Genomic DNA, 15,261 nt, shown 5'->3' on the forward strand with positions numbered 1-15,261 from the left:
AAAAAAAGGAAAAACAAAGACATCATAAACTTAAGAATTTAATCATAATGAAAAAACCTTCCTCATTTAATTTTTAATATGTTTATTATAGTTAATATTTAATATTATAAAAATAATAAAAGAAAAAAAATAGTAAAAGACGATTTTATCTAAAGCAGGGACTTTTAATGAAGGACAAAAAATTCAAATTATTTTTCTAAGTTCTTCACATTTTTAATATATTATAGATATAGATATAAATATAAATTATAAATTATAGATGTACTGATATTTTAAATCTATTTTAATAAAGCAATCTTTTTCTAAATTTAAAAATATTTTAATCTAAAAAGTTTTTATTTAATACTTACTACAATCTATTATAGCTGCATAAATATTATAACTAATTTAAAATATATACTTTAAAATTACCTAATCATGTCAATATATACCACACCTAAACAAAAATTATCAAATTACATCACACAAATTAAAGAAATCAAAGATAAAAGATAATATTTTTTTCCATTTTCTGTTTGGCGTACAATTCTTGCATCGTAGCTAGATTAATTATGAATGTATTAAAAATTTTCAAATTAAAAATAAAATATGCCTTAACAAAAGACGATTTCGTAGTCAATGAATCCGAGAACTCTGATTACTACCACTCCATCAAAAACTCTTGCTGGTAATAAAAATCTAGATTGGGTAACTGCTGTCATCATAATAACCTTAAATAGATATGAGAAAAATCCAACATACATTTGGCAACGTAAGCTAGCCTGCTTGTCTGCCACGTGTCATGTCCCTTTCACTTCTCTTACACACAAATATCTCTACTCTACTCTAATCTTCCCATCCATAACCAAAACCCACCGTAACCAACCACTCCCCCTCCTTATTATTAAAATATTATTAAACAATTCACAATTATTATCATTGTATTAATTTATTATTAATAGTAATAAAATAAATAAAGTCAAAACAGTGTGCGATTTTCAACATCCATAGAAAATTAGTAGTAGATTACATGAATATATAATTAATTTAATTTCATCAATATCAAGAAAAAAATAAAAATTTACCATTTTCCCTTTTTTGGCTTTTTTCTTCTTCTTCTTCTTCTTCATTTTTTCAGCTCAAATCCATTTTCTCACCCTCTCTGCTCCTCTTCTTTTCCATGGATTCAGATTTCTGGACTTCTCGTCTTGCAGTTGCTAAACGCCAGTTAAATTTGCAGCAACATCATTCCTACAATCATCAATCTTCTCAACTCGGTTTGTTTGTTTTTTTGGATCTTATTATTATTATTTTTTATTGATCTGTATAAGAAAAAAAATGATTTTTTTAAATGTTTATTTGAAAAAGAAATTAATTTTGTATGATTTGGGTTGTAGTAGATAGGTTGAGCATCGATGATTTCGAGGTTGAAGAAGAGGTCCGACCCGATTTTCCATGTCCGTATTGTTATGAGGATTTTGATATTGCCTCTCTTTGTTCGCATCTTGAAGAGGAACATTCTTGCGAATCCAGAATCACTGTAAGTTTCTTTCTAAATCATTATATGTAACTATGTCCCTGTTTTTTTTAATGTTTGGTTTTTCGTATGTCGAATCATTTTGTTTAAATGTTTGGATTAGCTTATTTGAATTTGGGCAAATACAAATTTGAATATCACGTGTCCTTTCCATTTTCTTAAAATAAGTCTCTTGTATGTAGAGAACACATATATTAAGGGCAAATCTATTAAAGGTACTATCTTGGTTGTTTGGTCACTCATTTCTCTTACCTTTTTTAAAGAAAAAAGAAATTGGTGCGTATAAGTTGGAGGTGGAGGGTGCTCACCATGTGAGTAACCCTTCTTGTTCACTGATTGCTCATACATAAGCTAATAGGAAAGATATCGGAACCAATGGTGTGACAGAGGAAAGTTTTCAGGTCACCCAAAATCCATACCAGATTTAAATTTCCATCAAGATAATCTGCTCTGTCGTTGTACTTCCATACTAGTTGTTGTAGTATTTCTTGTTTAGTCTCTTGTCCTTCAGTTTTTTTTACTATCTGTTGTCTCTTGTACTTCAGTTATCACGCTATTTTGCTGTAGTTACAGACTACTTTGTCGTGCTTTCTATAGTAAATTGCCATTTTTCTTCACTTCCATTATATCTTTTTCGATCTTCTTTGCTATGTTTCTCCTTGAGCTGAGAGTCTATTGGAAACAACCTCTCCACCTCCCAAGGTAGGGTAAGGTTGTGTACACTCAATCCTCCCGGACCCCACTTAAGGGATTGCACCGGGTATGTTGTTGTTGTATAATCTATGCTTAGATGCTGCTGACCTAACCATGGCTGGCACGAATTGGTGGTATATTTTTTACTTGGTGCATCACTAATAGAGCTGGAGTTAAACCCTGACACTAACAACAAAGAAACTGCAAGGTCTTACTTTTCTTGTTGATAGGTCAAAACTTTTATTAGTAGACAAAGTGTTACATGACTCAACCTAAATCATCCGATGTCATCTGCCAAGTTTGACCACATGTAGGGTAAACATGTTGTAAACTAATGGTTATAGGAAACTACTTAGCTAGTGTTCTCACAATTGTGACAGCTTTGCATTAATATCTTTGGTATAACTTCATTTCTTCAGAGTTGTGGTTAGACCAACATTGTCGCCAAGGCTTAAGGGTAAGTTCTATAGAGAGGTGGTTAGACCAACATTTTTGTATGGGGCAGAGTGCGGACAAGTCAAGAATGAGCACGTTCAGAAGATGAATATATTAGAGATGAGGATGCTCATATGGATGTGTGGACACACTAGGAGAGATGTGATCATGATCAAAGTTATGTGGGACAAGGTGTGAGTTGCATCAGTGGCGACAAGATGAGGGATGTGAGACTGAAATGGTTCGCGCTGCGCATGTGAAGAGGAGGTTTTCAGATGGGCCAATTAGGCAGTGTGAGTAGTTGGCTGTAGAGTGTAGAAGATGTTAGGAGGTAGGCCGAAAAAGAACTGAGGGGAGGTGATTAGAGAGGACATGTCACAACTTCAGCTTCTTGAGTACGTGAACCTAGATAGGAAGGTATGAGTGTTGACGATTAGGGTAGAAGGTTAGATTAGCTGTGTATTGTCGGCCATTAGGTGGGAGAGGCAGGGGGCTAACCTCATATGCTCTTGTCTGTATTTAATAGTAGTATTTAGTAATCACATAGTTTCTTTTTCTTTAATTTTTTGGCTACCATTCTTCCATTTTGTTTCATAGCTTGACATGTTGGTGTCATTTCTTTTTCTTCTTGCAACCCTTTTCCGAATAACTTCACTTTTTGTGCTTGGAACAACCTCTCTACCCCACAAAGGTAGGGGTATGGTCTGCGTACATCTTATCCTCCGCAGACCCCATTTGTGGGATTACAATGGATATGTTGTTGTTGTTTATAATTCATTCTTCTCCGAGGCCTCACACAAGGCTTTGTTTGAAACTGACATATGCTGTCTCTAGGTTAATGAATATCATCTAGAGACACTCGGGGGTTAGCTCAATTTGCAAAAGTTAAGGACTTGTGTTTTAGGTTACAAGTTTGAGTCTACGTCAAGCGAACTAAGTCCAGTACTCAAGTGGAGAAGGGTAGAGGGCGCCCATCATCCCCAAGTTTCGAAGGCTGTAGTTGGGCCAAAGAGTTGGCTCTAGACAAAATTCTGGGTGACTTAAAAAAAAAGTATATCATGTAGAGATCCTGCTTTTTCTCCATACACATTTATGTTCTTATCAAAAATAAAGCTTTTGTTTTTGCATCTACTATACATAAATCCGAATTGATTCTCTGTGAATGACTCTAAGTCTATGCATTACCACTCTTTCTCAAATTTTCATCGAGTGTCCATCCAGGTCGCGCAGCGTTACGGGCACACAAAAGCAGCCTTAGCAGCTCATATTAATTTGAATATCTTCTTATTCTTATAATAGGAACAAATGCAATCTATCTCCGTTGGCTAGCATCTTGCAGCTCCTTAATATAACATCGAAAAGTTTGATAAGGCCTAATACTCTAACGTCTCAAAGGCACTTTGCCTAATTTGAAATACATGTAGGTGATGCCAGCCGTGTCGGAGTTGAGCCAAGGTCAAGATTTAATGTCAAAATATTTTCAATCCTTTATATAGATATCATATGGCCCATGCTTTGTAATCTTCGATAATTCTCGTAGGACCCTTTACACTGCTGACATAATTCTAAAAGTAGATTTAAGGTTTCTCTCTTGTATTAACATTGGGATCACCAAAGTTATCCTTGTGATTGTAGTTGAGCAATTAATCAAATAGCCTCTTGGTCTTTGATTTCATTTCTCTTATCAGAGGATATTTGAGTTACAGCATCAAAGTTATTAGTTGGATGCCACTCCCTTCTGTGCTCTGCGCTTAAGAAGCACATTTAGAAGATTAGGACAAGTTGTCTTTCATTTTCACAAGTCGGTTCCTTTAATACCTCTTCTTAAAGTGGAACGGAGAGCATACAGAATGTCCTTTTTTTCTTTGATGTGGAACCGCTTCTATTTGTATCTCTCTCACCTGGTGGCAAAATTGGGATCCTCGAGGGAGTATTTCATTTTAGCATTAATTTGATAGCTAAGTTGCTCGGACTCGGGTGCTGGTGTCCGATACGGGTATGGATCTAGAGGTCGGATCCTTCACGGTTTCAATTTAAACATTTGGGGATATGGATCTAGATATGGATACGGGTGCAGGGATTCGGTAAAAAATAATTTAAATATCTAAAAATAGAATTACAAAACATAAATTATGAGATATTATGTGGAAAACTTGAGGAGAAAATATTGTTCAAGAAGAAAATCTTGAAAGGAGATAAAAAGAAAAGCAATAACATAGAAGTTTCTATATACAAGGTATTCCATTTTCTTCAATTTCACCTAAGCTTTTGTTTTGATTATAGAATTTCTTAAATCTATCGGACTTTCCTTGTCGATTTTGGTCAAAGTACCCAAAATCGGTTGACCAGATCGGGTACGGATCCCACACCCACACCCATGTCTTGTCGACACGGGTGCGGCACCGAAAGTGAAGAGTCCGAGTAACTTAGTTTGATAGTGAGTTCCAATTCAGCCTCTTGAAGAATGTATAAGCAGAAAATATTTAATTTAAAAAGTTTATATAAACATAAGGTAGAGACAAACGAAGAAATTTAAAAAAAAAAAAAAAACAGATCCTATTTTTTGGTAATTTCTTCTGTTGCAAGGTTATTGTGATCAAATGTGAATGTCTAGAAGCCAAACTATCAGATTATTGGAGTGCTGGCTTCTAGATTGCTTTTGAGGTGCAGTTCTTGATATGTGGCTGAGGATTACACTATCCTCTTGTGTCATCTCCAGTACCTTTTGCAGCAACAACCGCATTTGAATTTCAAACTAGTTGTGGTTGGCTATATGGATCCTTTATGTGTTTTCCACTCATTTTGGGCATGTTTCATTCATTACTCAGTATTTTAAAAAAAAAAAGTTGCTTAGTGCCTTGCTGCCTTTCCAACCTAGGAAAATTTTGCTCTTAATCAGGATTGAGTCTTGGATTCTTGTTCCATTAGTTGTTTTCTTAATTCTTTAATCTGCTTGAAACGCTAGATAAATCTTTTTTTTCATCTGCTCTAGTACCTGAGGAATATTTCGCCTTCAGTTTTTTTTTTTCCTCGTTCTTTTCTTTCCTATACACCCATTTATGGGACTATACTGGGTGTGGTGTTGTTGTCTTACCTTTACAAATGCAATCTCTCCAGAGGAAAGTGATGGATTACAGCATATAATGTTTGCAATGTTATTGTTTTTACCATTTAATTGTTCCTCGTATCTTATCTTGTAGTGATTCTAACCTGTTGGATAGGCATTTACCTATTCTGTTCACCTTCCATTGCAGGTCTGTCCCATTTGTTCTCATAAAGTTTCGAGGGACATGTTAAGTCATATTACGGTGCAACATGCACACTTGCTCAGGATATCCTTTTCAATTTATCATTACTTTGTAAAGATAACTCGTTGTTGAAAGATCATGCTGCAAATTCTTTTTTTGGTAATAATTTCCCATCCTAGTGAAATTTCTTTAACTCTGAAACACGTGCAGCGGCGCCGTAGATTACGTAGAGTTGCAATTCCCAGCAGTCAGGCACTCTCTCTATTAGGTAGAGATCTTCGTGAAGCTCATTTGCAGGTACTTTTAGGAGGCAGTGGATATCGATCAAGCAGTGCAGCATCAACCACTGCAGCGGCAGCCAGTGACCCCTTCCTTTCATCTCTAGCTTTGAACTACCCCACACTTGAAGCAGAGGAAATTTCAAAATCTGTTTTATCCACCGTTGAGGACTCTACTACGAAGAACGTGACATCACAGCATATATGGAAGTTAAGGTAGTTATGCTAGTTATTTTTCCTTGCAGTGCAAATCTACCAAATTCTCCCCTTGTTTCTTTAGCCCTTGTATTGTTTCCAACTAGCTGAAGTTGAGGTTATCATGGATATCGAAAGAAGGGTCCTGACAGTGCAAGCAGTCAAATTACACTTTGCTTTTACTTGTAGGCAAGACAAAAGCTCTAGCTGCCTTTGATGATCCTTGTGGTTGTCGATGCTACATCAAAATCCTAAATGATCTATTCGACAAGTTCTTTTATCTTTCCGTCTTCATTTTCTTGCAGTTTTGACCCTTCACTAAGTGCGGAAGAGCGAGAAAAGAGGATAAGACAGGCTACTGGAAGGGCTGTCTTTATCCAAGATCTGTTTGCCTCCTCATTGTTAGCTGACTAATAATAGGAGAGGAGTAAGTATTGCACCGCAAGGTAATAATTCGAGTTGAAAATTCAGATAAAGGGCCTCTTAATCGATTCATTTTGTTGAACAATCCAGTATGCCTAAATTCTTGTTTTCTTGATGCAGCATACCGATGATTAATCATCCATCTCCATAAGTCTTCTCAATCAGAGATCTGGTCCCTAAGAATGATTACTACCTAGTTGTTTTTTTGCTTTAATGATATTATGATATTGTAATTTGTAATCTAGGCATTGCGGGAAAGTAGTTTTATCATGACAAGAAGAATTTTAATCAGGGCAGCAGCACTACATGTGTTCACTTGTTAGAATACATTTAGTGTTGCGCCATTTTTTTTTAAAAGAATTATTTTTCCTTTATAGTTTTCCTTCTGTCACTGTTTTATTCTACTGTGATACAAAGAAGAAAAAGAAAGTTTATTTTTTTTCTTCTATTGGTCACCTCTTTCTCAACTCCTAACTTGATCTATACTAATATTTTCGTGGGCATCGTTAATTATCTGTCATGTTGCATATAGGCCTGTTTTGTTAAAACGAAATTGCACTGTATGTTCGTGCAAGATCTAGCTGTCTGTGACCATTAATTTCCAAAATTAAATGTGAGAGGATGGAAAAGTTAATGCCTTGCTCCACTTAGATCTTTATTCAGGTTGTCAGGAGGCAAAATCTAACACTCCAGAGATTCATCATGGCCTGACATAACTGTGGTTGATCGTTCGAGGTCTTAAATAGAGCGACATAGACAAAAAAAAGGTAGTCGGATGCACTAAAGGATCCCACCATAGGAGTGTATTGTGAGTGTATTGTACGCATCAGTAAAGTTAAATTTAAGAATGCTACTTAAAAAATAAAGTATGGATTCCAATTTAGAAGGTCCTCACTCCTCTGTATACAGAGTCAAGTCATTCTTGATGTGGCAATGAGTTATTCCATTTGTATCCAAGGACTTTAAGTATGTGTAATGACCAAATTAAAAAGAAAAATGAGGAACTAGTACAACAAATTGCTTATAGGCTTCTCATTTTGAGCTGTCTCTTGGTAGTTTGGTGTAGACCACTAGATACCTCCTAATATTTAAGTAATTAATATTCGCAATAATGATAATAATAATAATTAGAGAATCTCTCACTGAGACTTAATTAACAAATCATATGACCAGAAAAATATACTCTAGTAATATAGTTTGAAAAAGATTTGGTACCTAACAAAAGAATGTACAGTAAATAGCAAGTTGTGACAGTCCAACCAGCAATTGGGCGGCCAGTAGCTACGTAGGACGGTGCAGTAGTAAGATAGAATGCTGACTGTTGTCAACAAACAGCTGAAAAAGCATTATGCTATTGTTGGTTGGATAAAATTAAATATAAAACACAATATTCCAACTTGGTCCCGTTTACTCGTTTTACTTTTGTTTTTTTATCGTCATATTCAGATGTGTGGATGCTTGTTTTCCCCCCCCTTAATTATATACAAGTGAGTCGCAAGTAAAAGGAAGAGAGAAATTAACGATTGTGGTGGGATGAATAAGATTGTTCAATTTTTAATTAGATCTCATGTTCAAATCGAAGTTTAAAAACTTTAAGTGTTTTCTTCTTTAACAAATCTTACTCGTCTTGAATTTAAATCTATTATACGTTAACATGTGATGATTTGAGATTAAAAAAAAAAGGGCAATTAGTTGAAAGGTGTGACATCAAAATTAAAGTAATACCTAACTGTTTATATTAGTTCTTTATTAAAAATTGCACAGAGAATTACAAGGTGAAGAATCAAATCTTCATCAATTCAGATAATTAATCAGAGCTATTAAAATTTTCAAACTGCATGATAAATTAGATGAAAGTTTTTATACGAAGAAAGTGATCACTTTAACTTGAAATTTGACATTATTTTTTTTCTTTCCTCAGTTGTGAATTTGTTTGAGTGTTTACAGTTTACAGTAAACAATCTCTCTACTTTTACAAAGTAAAGATAATGTTGCATTCAAACTCTACTTATTAAATTTTACTGAGTATGTTGATGTTATTCTTTTCGTTTGTCAATTTCTTCTAATACGCAAAATTTACTTAAATTTACATTACATTTAATTATGATTATTTAATCACAAATTTAATCCGAAATAGTATGCTAGCACTGTACATTTCATATTTATTTTTTATTGTATCAATTCGAACCGAAAATGTAATAAGTGTAATTTTCGATTCTCACCATATTTCTCTATCTTTTTTCCCAATGTAGAAAACAAAAAACGAGCATGCCAAAATTATTATTTTCTTAAAAAAAAAGAAGAAAAAAAGTCAAAGTAAAATATTAAGGTGGGCTCAGTTGTCACAATCTAACATTTTTAGGCCTAAACGATAAGCCCACCCAAGCCAGCCTAAAATCTCATTGATTGTGAATTAACAACATTTATATGTCCACGTCATTTCCACCAATCATTTATCCCATTTTAAATTAAATGAACAAAAAAAAAAACATAATAATGCATCTTACCTTATTCCCCCTTGTCCTTTTTTTTTTCTCTTTATAAACAATCCCCCAACCTCTTAAACTATCATAAACATCTCTATTCTCCACCATCAAATATCTATCTGCAACCTTAAAACACACAAACACATAAACAAACAGTCCCAATTAAGTTGTTTTTGTTTTTTAAGATTTGAAGAAAAGCAAAGTTAATTAAGGATGTTTGAAATCTTTGTGCTAGGTTGTACTGGTGTTGTCATGTTCCTTCATGGAGTAAATTTCTTCTTCCATGCTCTCTCCACACATATGGCCATTCGTTCTCTCAGGTAACTAGTTGAGTTTAAATGGAACACGATATGAATAGTCATAAGAATTTACGTATATAATTTACGTATTTCTAAATGAGAATCTTTACAATTTTAAAGAATTGTTAAGTACTAAAACGTTCAATTATTGATATGATGTTAATGATTTAATGTTAAGAGTAGTATAGTTGTAAAAATAATTTAAATATTACTATATGTTTTATATGTAAAAGGATCAGAAAACGAATAAGTGACGAGTACATATACTTAATTAGATATTATAAGGATCAAAAGGGAAATTGATTCTAGAATAAAAATAGAAATAAGAAGTTTTCTCGATAATCAAGTTTCCGAGGAATATAGTTTTATGTATGCATTATGAGCTGAAATTTTGTTTTGACTATATTTAATTTTAATATATGGGTTTAATTTTTATTGAGTGCAGCTTCTTAGGATTTGTTGGTTGGTGAAGATGATGATCACGAGATGAAGGAAGCTTGCACCAACGGCAATGCTTTTTGTAAATATTTCATTTTTTTTTCTTTTCTATTTCTTATATTATGTTGTTGGGGTCCCAAAGAAAAGGGAGGAGAATACCTATGATGAGAAAATATGTTCTCTCTATATGTATTGTAATCATTGAAAGGATTTTGCCTTGTTTCAAGTAATACAACAACCTTTCAACTCTTTTGTATATAATTATTATTATAATAATAAAGACCGCTCGATAGTGTTTCAGATTACATGTACTTTATTTTTTTCAAATCTTACATTGAGGAAATATACTGGGTATGTTAGTTGTTGTGTAAGTAGCTTGATAACAAGGTTACTCTACAAATATGTTCATTTCATCCACTTGATGGATTTATTCATAATAGTATTTCGGAGTTCACCTTGCAATTGATCAACAATGAATGTAATTGTAGCACGATGTCCTTGAATAATGTATGCTGGCTTTCTCCATCTTATTTTTCACTCTTTGGCACATAATACTTAGTGCAGTTGTAGTAGAGTAGAACAGTAAGTACTCTTTCATTCTTAATCAGAAGTCTTGAATTTCAAGTCTTGGGTACGGAATCACCTTCGTGAAGCAGTTCTTCCACCCCCTCCGAATTTAACAATAAACCAACACCGCTTGCGTGAAATTCTGTGTAAGCAGCTGCTAGCCTATTTCCCACATTGGTAACTTGCTATTTCAGATCCTATGTCAGCAAAAAATGGTGATCCATGTCTACATCCATCTCATTTTATGCGGGTGGACGTGAGTACTTTGTTACAACTCTCAGTATTATTGGCCATTTCAATTCTCTGCTAAAATTGGGCCAACGATCGATGCTAATAAAATTCAACTGTTATGCACTAAAAGTGTGTTAAATTTTGAAATCTTTGCACTGCCAATGTAACTTCACACGTAAATGAGAACAGCAACTCAAGGAGCTAAGCTCGATGAACTACTACGGCTGATCAGAGATGAAACTTTTGAGAATTCAGCTAATTAGAGAAGGAGAGAGAATTAAGGAGAGAGAATTTTGTAGTATTAATTAATGAATCTGTAGAGTACAAATGAGAGTATTTATAGACACCTAAATAACTACTAATTGGAAATGCTACAATTTGGAAATGCTACAGTGACAGTAACTAATAGCTACAACTATAACAGATTTTGTGAAGCAGTAAGTAATGAAACAGTAAAAATAGTCTAGCCACTAATTAAACTCCAAATCAACTCAAGCTCGATTCTCTTGATCTCTTTGACTATCTCGATCACTTGTATATCCAATACTTGTATCAATACCTCTCCGTAAAGAATATTCTTGTCCTCAAGAATGAAATGTAGGAAACCTATGAAACAACTCTGATTCAAACTCCCAAGTAGCTTGAGAATCATCAAAGCCAGACCACTTCACCAGAACTTGACCAACAGCTTTGTTACCTCTTTTCACCAATCTTCTGTCGAGAATAGAGTCAGGTTGAGGACAATAAGGACTAGAAAGCTGAATCACAGGTGGGTGGTTAATACTAGAAGGGACCTCAAGACATCTCTTTAGTTGAGAAACATGAAAGACTGGATGGATTAGGACATCAGAAGAAAGTAACAACCTGTAAGCTAAGGTCCATAATATTTAGCAGCCAACTTTGGAAATGTTCTTACAGCCACAGAGATTTGCCTATAGGGTTGAAGCTTCAGATAAACCCAATCACCTACCTCAAAAGACCTCTCATCTATGTTTGTTAGCAGTTTCCCTTATTCTTTGCTGAGCTCTGAGAATATGGAACCTCAACAGTTCAATAATAGCCTCTCTAGAAGCCAAGGATCTATCCACCATCTCAGTAGGAGATTCACCAGTTAAGTAAGGAAGATGAATAGGAGGTTTTTGTCCATATAAAGCTTCATAAGGGGTGCATCAGATAGAAGTGTGGTAGGTGTTATTATACCACCATTCAGCTAAAGGTAAATAAGAACACCACTCTTTGGGATTATCAAAATAAAAACATCTCAAATAAGTCTCCAGTGTTCTATTCAATACCTCCGTCTAGCCATCAGTTTGAGGGTGGTATGTTGTTGATCTCTGCAGCTGGACCCCTTGTAGACTAAACAATTCTTGCCAGAAGTTGCTTAGGAAGATAGGATCTCTATCACTAGTCAATGTATGGGCATGCCATGCAATTTAAAGATGTTATCAAGGAAACACTGAGCAACTAACTGAGCAGTATAAGGATGTGCAAAAGCTAAGAAGTGGCCATACTTGCTTAATCTATCAACAACTACCAGAATGACCTCTTTTCCACTAGATTTGGGCAATCCTTCAATAAAATCCAAGCATATATCTGTCCACACACCATCAGACACTGGTAAAGGTTGCAGCAGACCTGGGCTTTCAGCAACATCATACTTATGTCTTTGAAAAACATCACACCTATTAATAAAGTCTCTAGTGTCTTGCACTAAGTATTTCCAGAAGAATAAGGACTGCAGCTTCTTAATAGTGGCATCCATGCCAGAGTGTCCACCTTGAGTAGAATCATGTCAAATGGATATGATGTCCCTTATAAGTTGAGCATCTTGATCAACCATTAACCTGCCCTTTTACCTCAATTGATTGTTAAGCCAAGTAAAGGACTTATAAGGAAAAAACTGAGCCTTATAAGTATATCCTGTAAGTACTGATCATTTGTCCAAGAATTTTTAATCCTATCCAAGAGATCACCATGACAACCTAACACCGAGATAGCTAGAAACTCAACATTAGGTTTCCTAGATAAAGCTTCAGCAACCTTATTCTCCGTCCCTTTCTTATACTCAATGCAAAAATTAAATGCCATTAATTTGAAAATGCAAGCCACCTAAAAGTTTGTATGAATAGACTGATTCAGCAGGTACTTAAGTGCCTTCTGATCAGTTTTGTCAATGAATATTCTACCCAATAAGTGATGAGACCATTTAAAAACAGCAAAGAGTAAAGCCAACAATTCTCTATCATAACACTCATAGCCTAGTGTTTAGGAGCCAATGATCTGCTAATGTAAGCAAGAGAATGGCCATCTAGCATTAATACAGCTCCAATACCCTTACCACTAGTATCTGTTTCTACCACAAAGTTTAGTGCATAATTAGGCATAGTTAGTACTGGTTCAGAGATTAAAGCAGCCTTAAGAGCCTCAAATGCTTTAGTAGTATCATAGGTCCATAAGAACCCTTTTTTCTTGAGGAGATCATGTAGAGGTCTACAAATTGTACCAAAACCTTTAATAAACCTCCTGTAATAACCTGCAAGATCTATAAAACCCCTCAACTGCTTAATGTTCACAGGAATAGGCCATTGCTGTACAGCTTGGATCTTTTTAGGATTTGTTGCTACACCTTCTTTACTGATCACATGCCCTAAATATTCAACTTTAGGAACCCTAAATGCACATTTGGACATTTTAGCATATAATTGATGTTGAACCATAAGCTCAAACACTACCTTCACATCATTGATATGAGCAGCCATAGACTTGCTGAAGATAAGAATATCATCAAAGAAAACCAAGATAGATTTTCTCAATAATGGCTTGAACACAACATTCATCAAACTTTGGAAGGAAGATGGGTATTAGTTAACCCAAAAAGCATCACTAAGAACTCATAGTGGCCTTCATGCGTCTTAAAAGTTATTTTGTGAGCATCACTATCAATCATTCTAAGTTGATGGTAACCAGCTCTAAGATCTATCTTAGAGAATAAAGAAGCTCCACATAATTCATCCAATAAGTCCTCAATGATAGGAATAGGAAACTTGTCCTTAATTTTCAATTGATTTAATTCTTTGTAATCCACGCATAACCTCCAAGTTTCATCATTTTTACCCACCAATACCACAGGAGAAGCATAAGGGTTAGTTCTATGCTGAATAACTCCTTGATCTAGCATCTCCTGCACCAATTTCTCAATAATATCCTTCTTCACACCAGGATATCTATATAGTCTTTTATTGAAAGGTATGACAGAGTCCATGAGAGGTATTTTATGGTCAAATGAACCCCTATGGGTGATAAAGTAGTAGAAGGCTCAAAAATAGCAGTAAACTGTTGAAGTAATGCTGACAATTCAGGATGTAGTTTAGTACCTTGTGAAGCTTAAATGTTGTAACAATAAGTGCCAAAATTCGCAGCAACAAGAACATTCATCATGTAGAACTGAGCATCAAACCCCACACCTTTAAGTAAGGAACTAGCCCTTGAAGATTTTGTTGGCTAGTTGCACCTCTTAACACATGTTTCTTCCCTTGATATTTGAATTTTATAGTTTTGTTCTTAAAATAAAACAAAATTCTACCAAGAGTATTCAACCATTGCACTCCCAATACAATGTCCACATTGCACAAAGGTAATACTAAGAAATCAGATTCAAATGTAGTGCCTTGAAGCAGCCATTGCAAGTTCTTGCATACAACAGTAGTCTGCACTTGTCTACCATCTGCTACACTAACAGATTGTTCAGATATATCACAAGGCTTACACCCTAACTTCTTAGCCATCTCTTGATCAATGAAGTTGTGGGTGCTACCAGTATCAATTAAAACCTGTAAGGGTCTTTTCTCATGATAACCAGTGACCTTAATGGTTTGATAACCATGTGCACCTGTGAAAGCTTGCAAGGAAATAGTCATGAGTTCATCAAGTTTCTAGACATTTTGGACATCTTCTCAAATCAGACTATCATCTTTCCCGTCAAAGGATTCATCTTCATCGATCATTTCTACCATGAATAATTGTTTATTGGCTTTACAATTATGACCAACAACATATTTATCATCACAGAAAAAACAGAGGCCTTTAGCCCTTTTTGCATCTATTTCTACAGCAGTTAGCCTTCTAAATTTATTTGGTTTAGGAACAACAGGCTAGGAAGTGGTGTTTTTCTGATAGCTAAAGGTTCTCAAAGTAGTTGGAGTGGGCAAGATGGCATTACCCCCTTTATGCAGTGATTTGAAACCCCATGAGCTAGCTTGTACTTTAAATACTTCTTCCTGTAATCTAGAAATCTTGTAAACCTGAGATAACGTTTTGGGTTCTTGGATCTTAACCGCTTTATTCAGTTCTGGCTTTAATCTTCCCAAATAACAACTTATAGCATCTCATTTGAAAGATTAACTGTTGTTAATAATTTATCAAATTCAGCTTGGTATTCAAAGCTTCCATTGG

The 15,261-nt window shown here is 34.8% G+C and overlaps 1 protein-coding gene and 1 long non-coding RNA gene across 3 annotated transcripts; both read left to right on the forward strand.

The window, feature by feature from the left end:
* The first annotated feature begins 841 nt into the window (after window positions 1-841).
* On the forward strand, window positions 842-7,236 carry LOC107859354 (protein DEHYDRATION-INDUCED 19). Of its 2 annotated transcripts, none has more exons than XM_016704336.2 (6): window positions 842-1,256; window positions 1,377-1,519; window positions 5,899-5,976; window positions 6,097-6,386; window positions 6,671-6,811; window positions 6,909-7,236. In XM_016704336.2, exons 1-5 carry the CDS (start codon window positions 1,160-1,162, stop codon window positions 6,777-6,779), a joined length of 717 nt encoding a protein of 238 aa, XP_016559822.2. In that variant the 5' UTR covers window positions 842-1,159; the 3' UTR covers window positions 6,780-6,811; window positions 6,909-7,236. The 2 variants fall into 2 exon arrangements, with proteins under 2 accessions (XP_016559822.2, XP_016559823.2); XM_016704337.2 differs by having other exon boundaries at window positions 1,380-1,519.
* A 1,733-nt stretch (window positions 7,237-8,969) lies between these two features.
* Window positions 8,970-10,316, forward strand: LOC107861213. The gene is made up of 2 exons (XR_001671768.2): window positions 8,970-9,594; window positions 10,019-10,316. It is a non-coding gene; the product is annotated as an uncharacterized LOC107861213 (long non-coding RNA).
* Window positions 10,317-15,261: the final 4,945 nt, after the last annotated feature.

Source organism: Capsicum annuum, chromosome 2 (genome assembly GCF_002878395.1).
Source record: "Capsicum annuum cultivar UCD-10X-F1 chromosome 2, UCD10Xv1.1, whole genome shotgun sequence".
NCBI lineage: Eukaryota > Viridiplantae > Streptophyta > Magnoliopsida > Solanales > Solanaceae > Capsicum > Capsicum annuum.

Excerpts from the sequence above, each read along its gene's own strand:
- LOC107859354 (XM_016704336.2), top strand. The coding sequence starts at position 1,160 with ATGGATTCAGATTTCTGGACTTCTCGTCTTGCAGTTGCTAAACGCCAG. Across the intron at positions 1,257-1,376 it reads TCATCAATCTTCTCAACTCG|TAGATAGGTTGAGCATCGAT; the intron begins GTTTGTTTGTTT and ends TTTGGGTTGTAG. Across the intron at positions 6,387-6,670 it reads CAGCATATATGGAAGTTAAG|TTTTGACCCTTCACTAAGTG; the intron begins GTAGTTATGCTA and ends ATTTTCTTGCAG.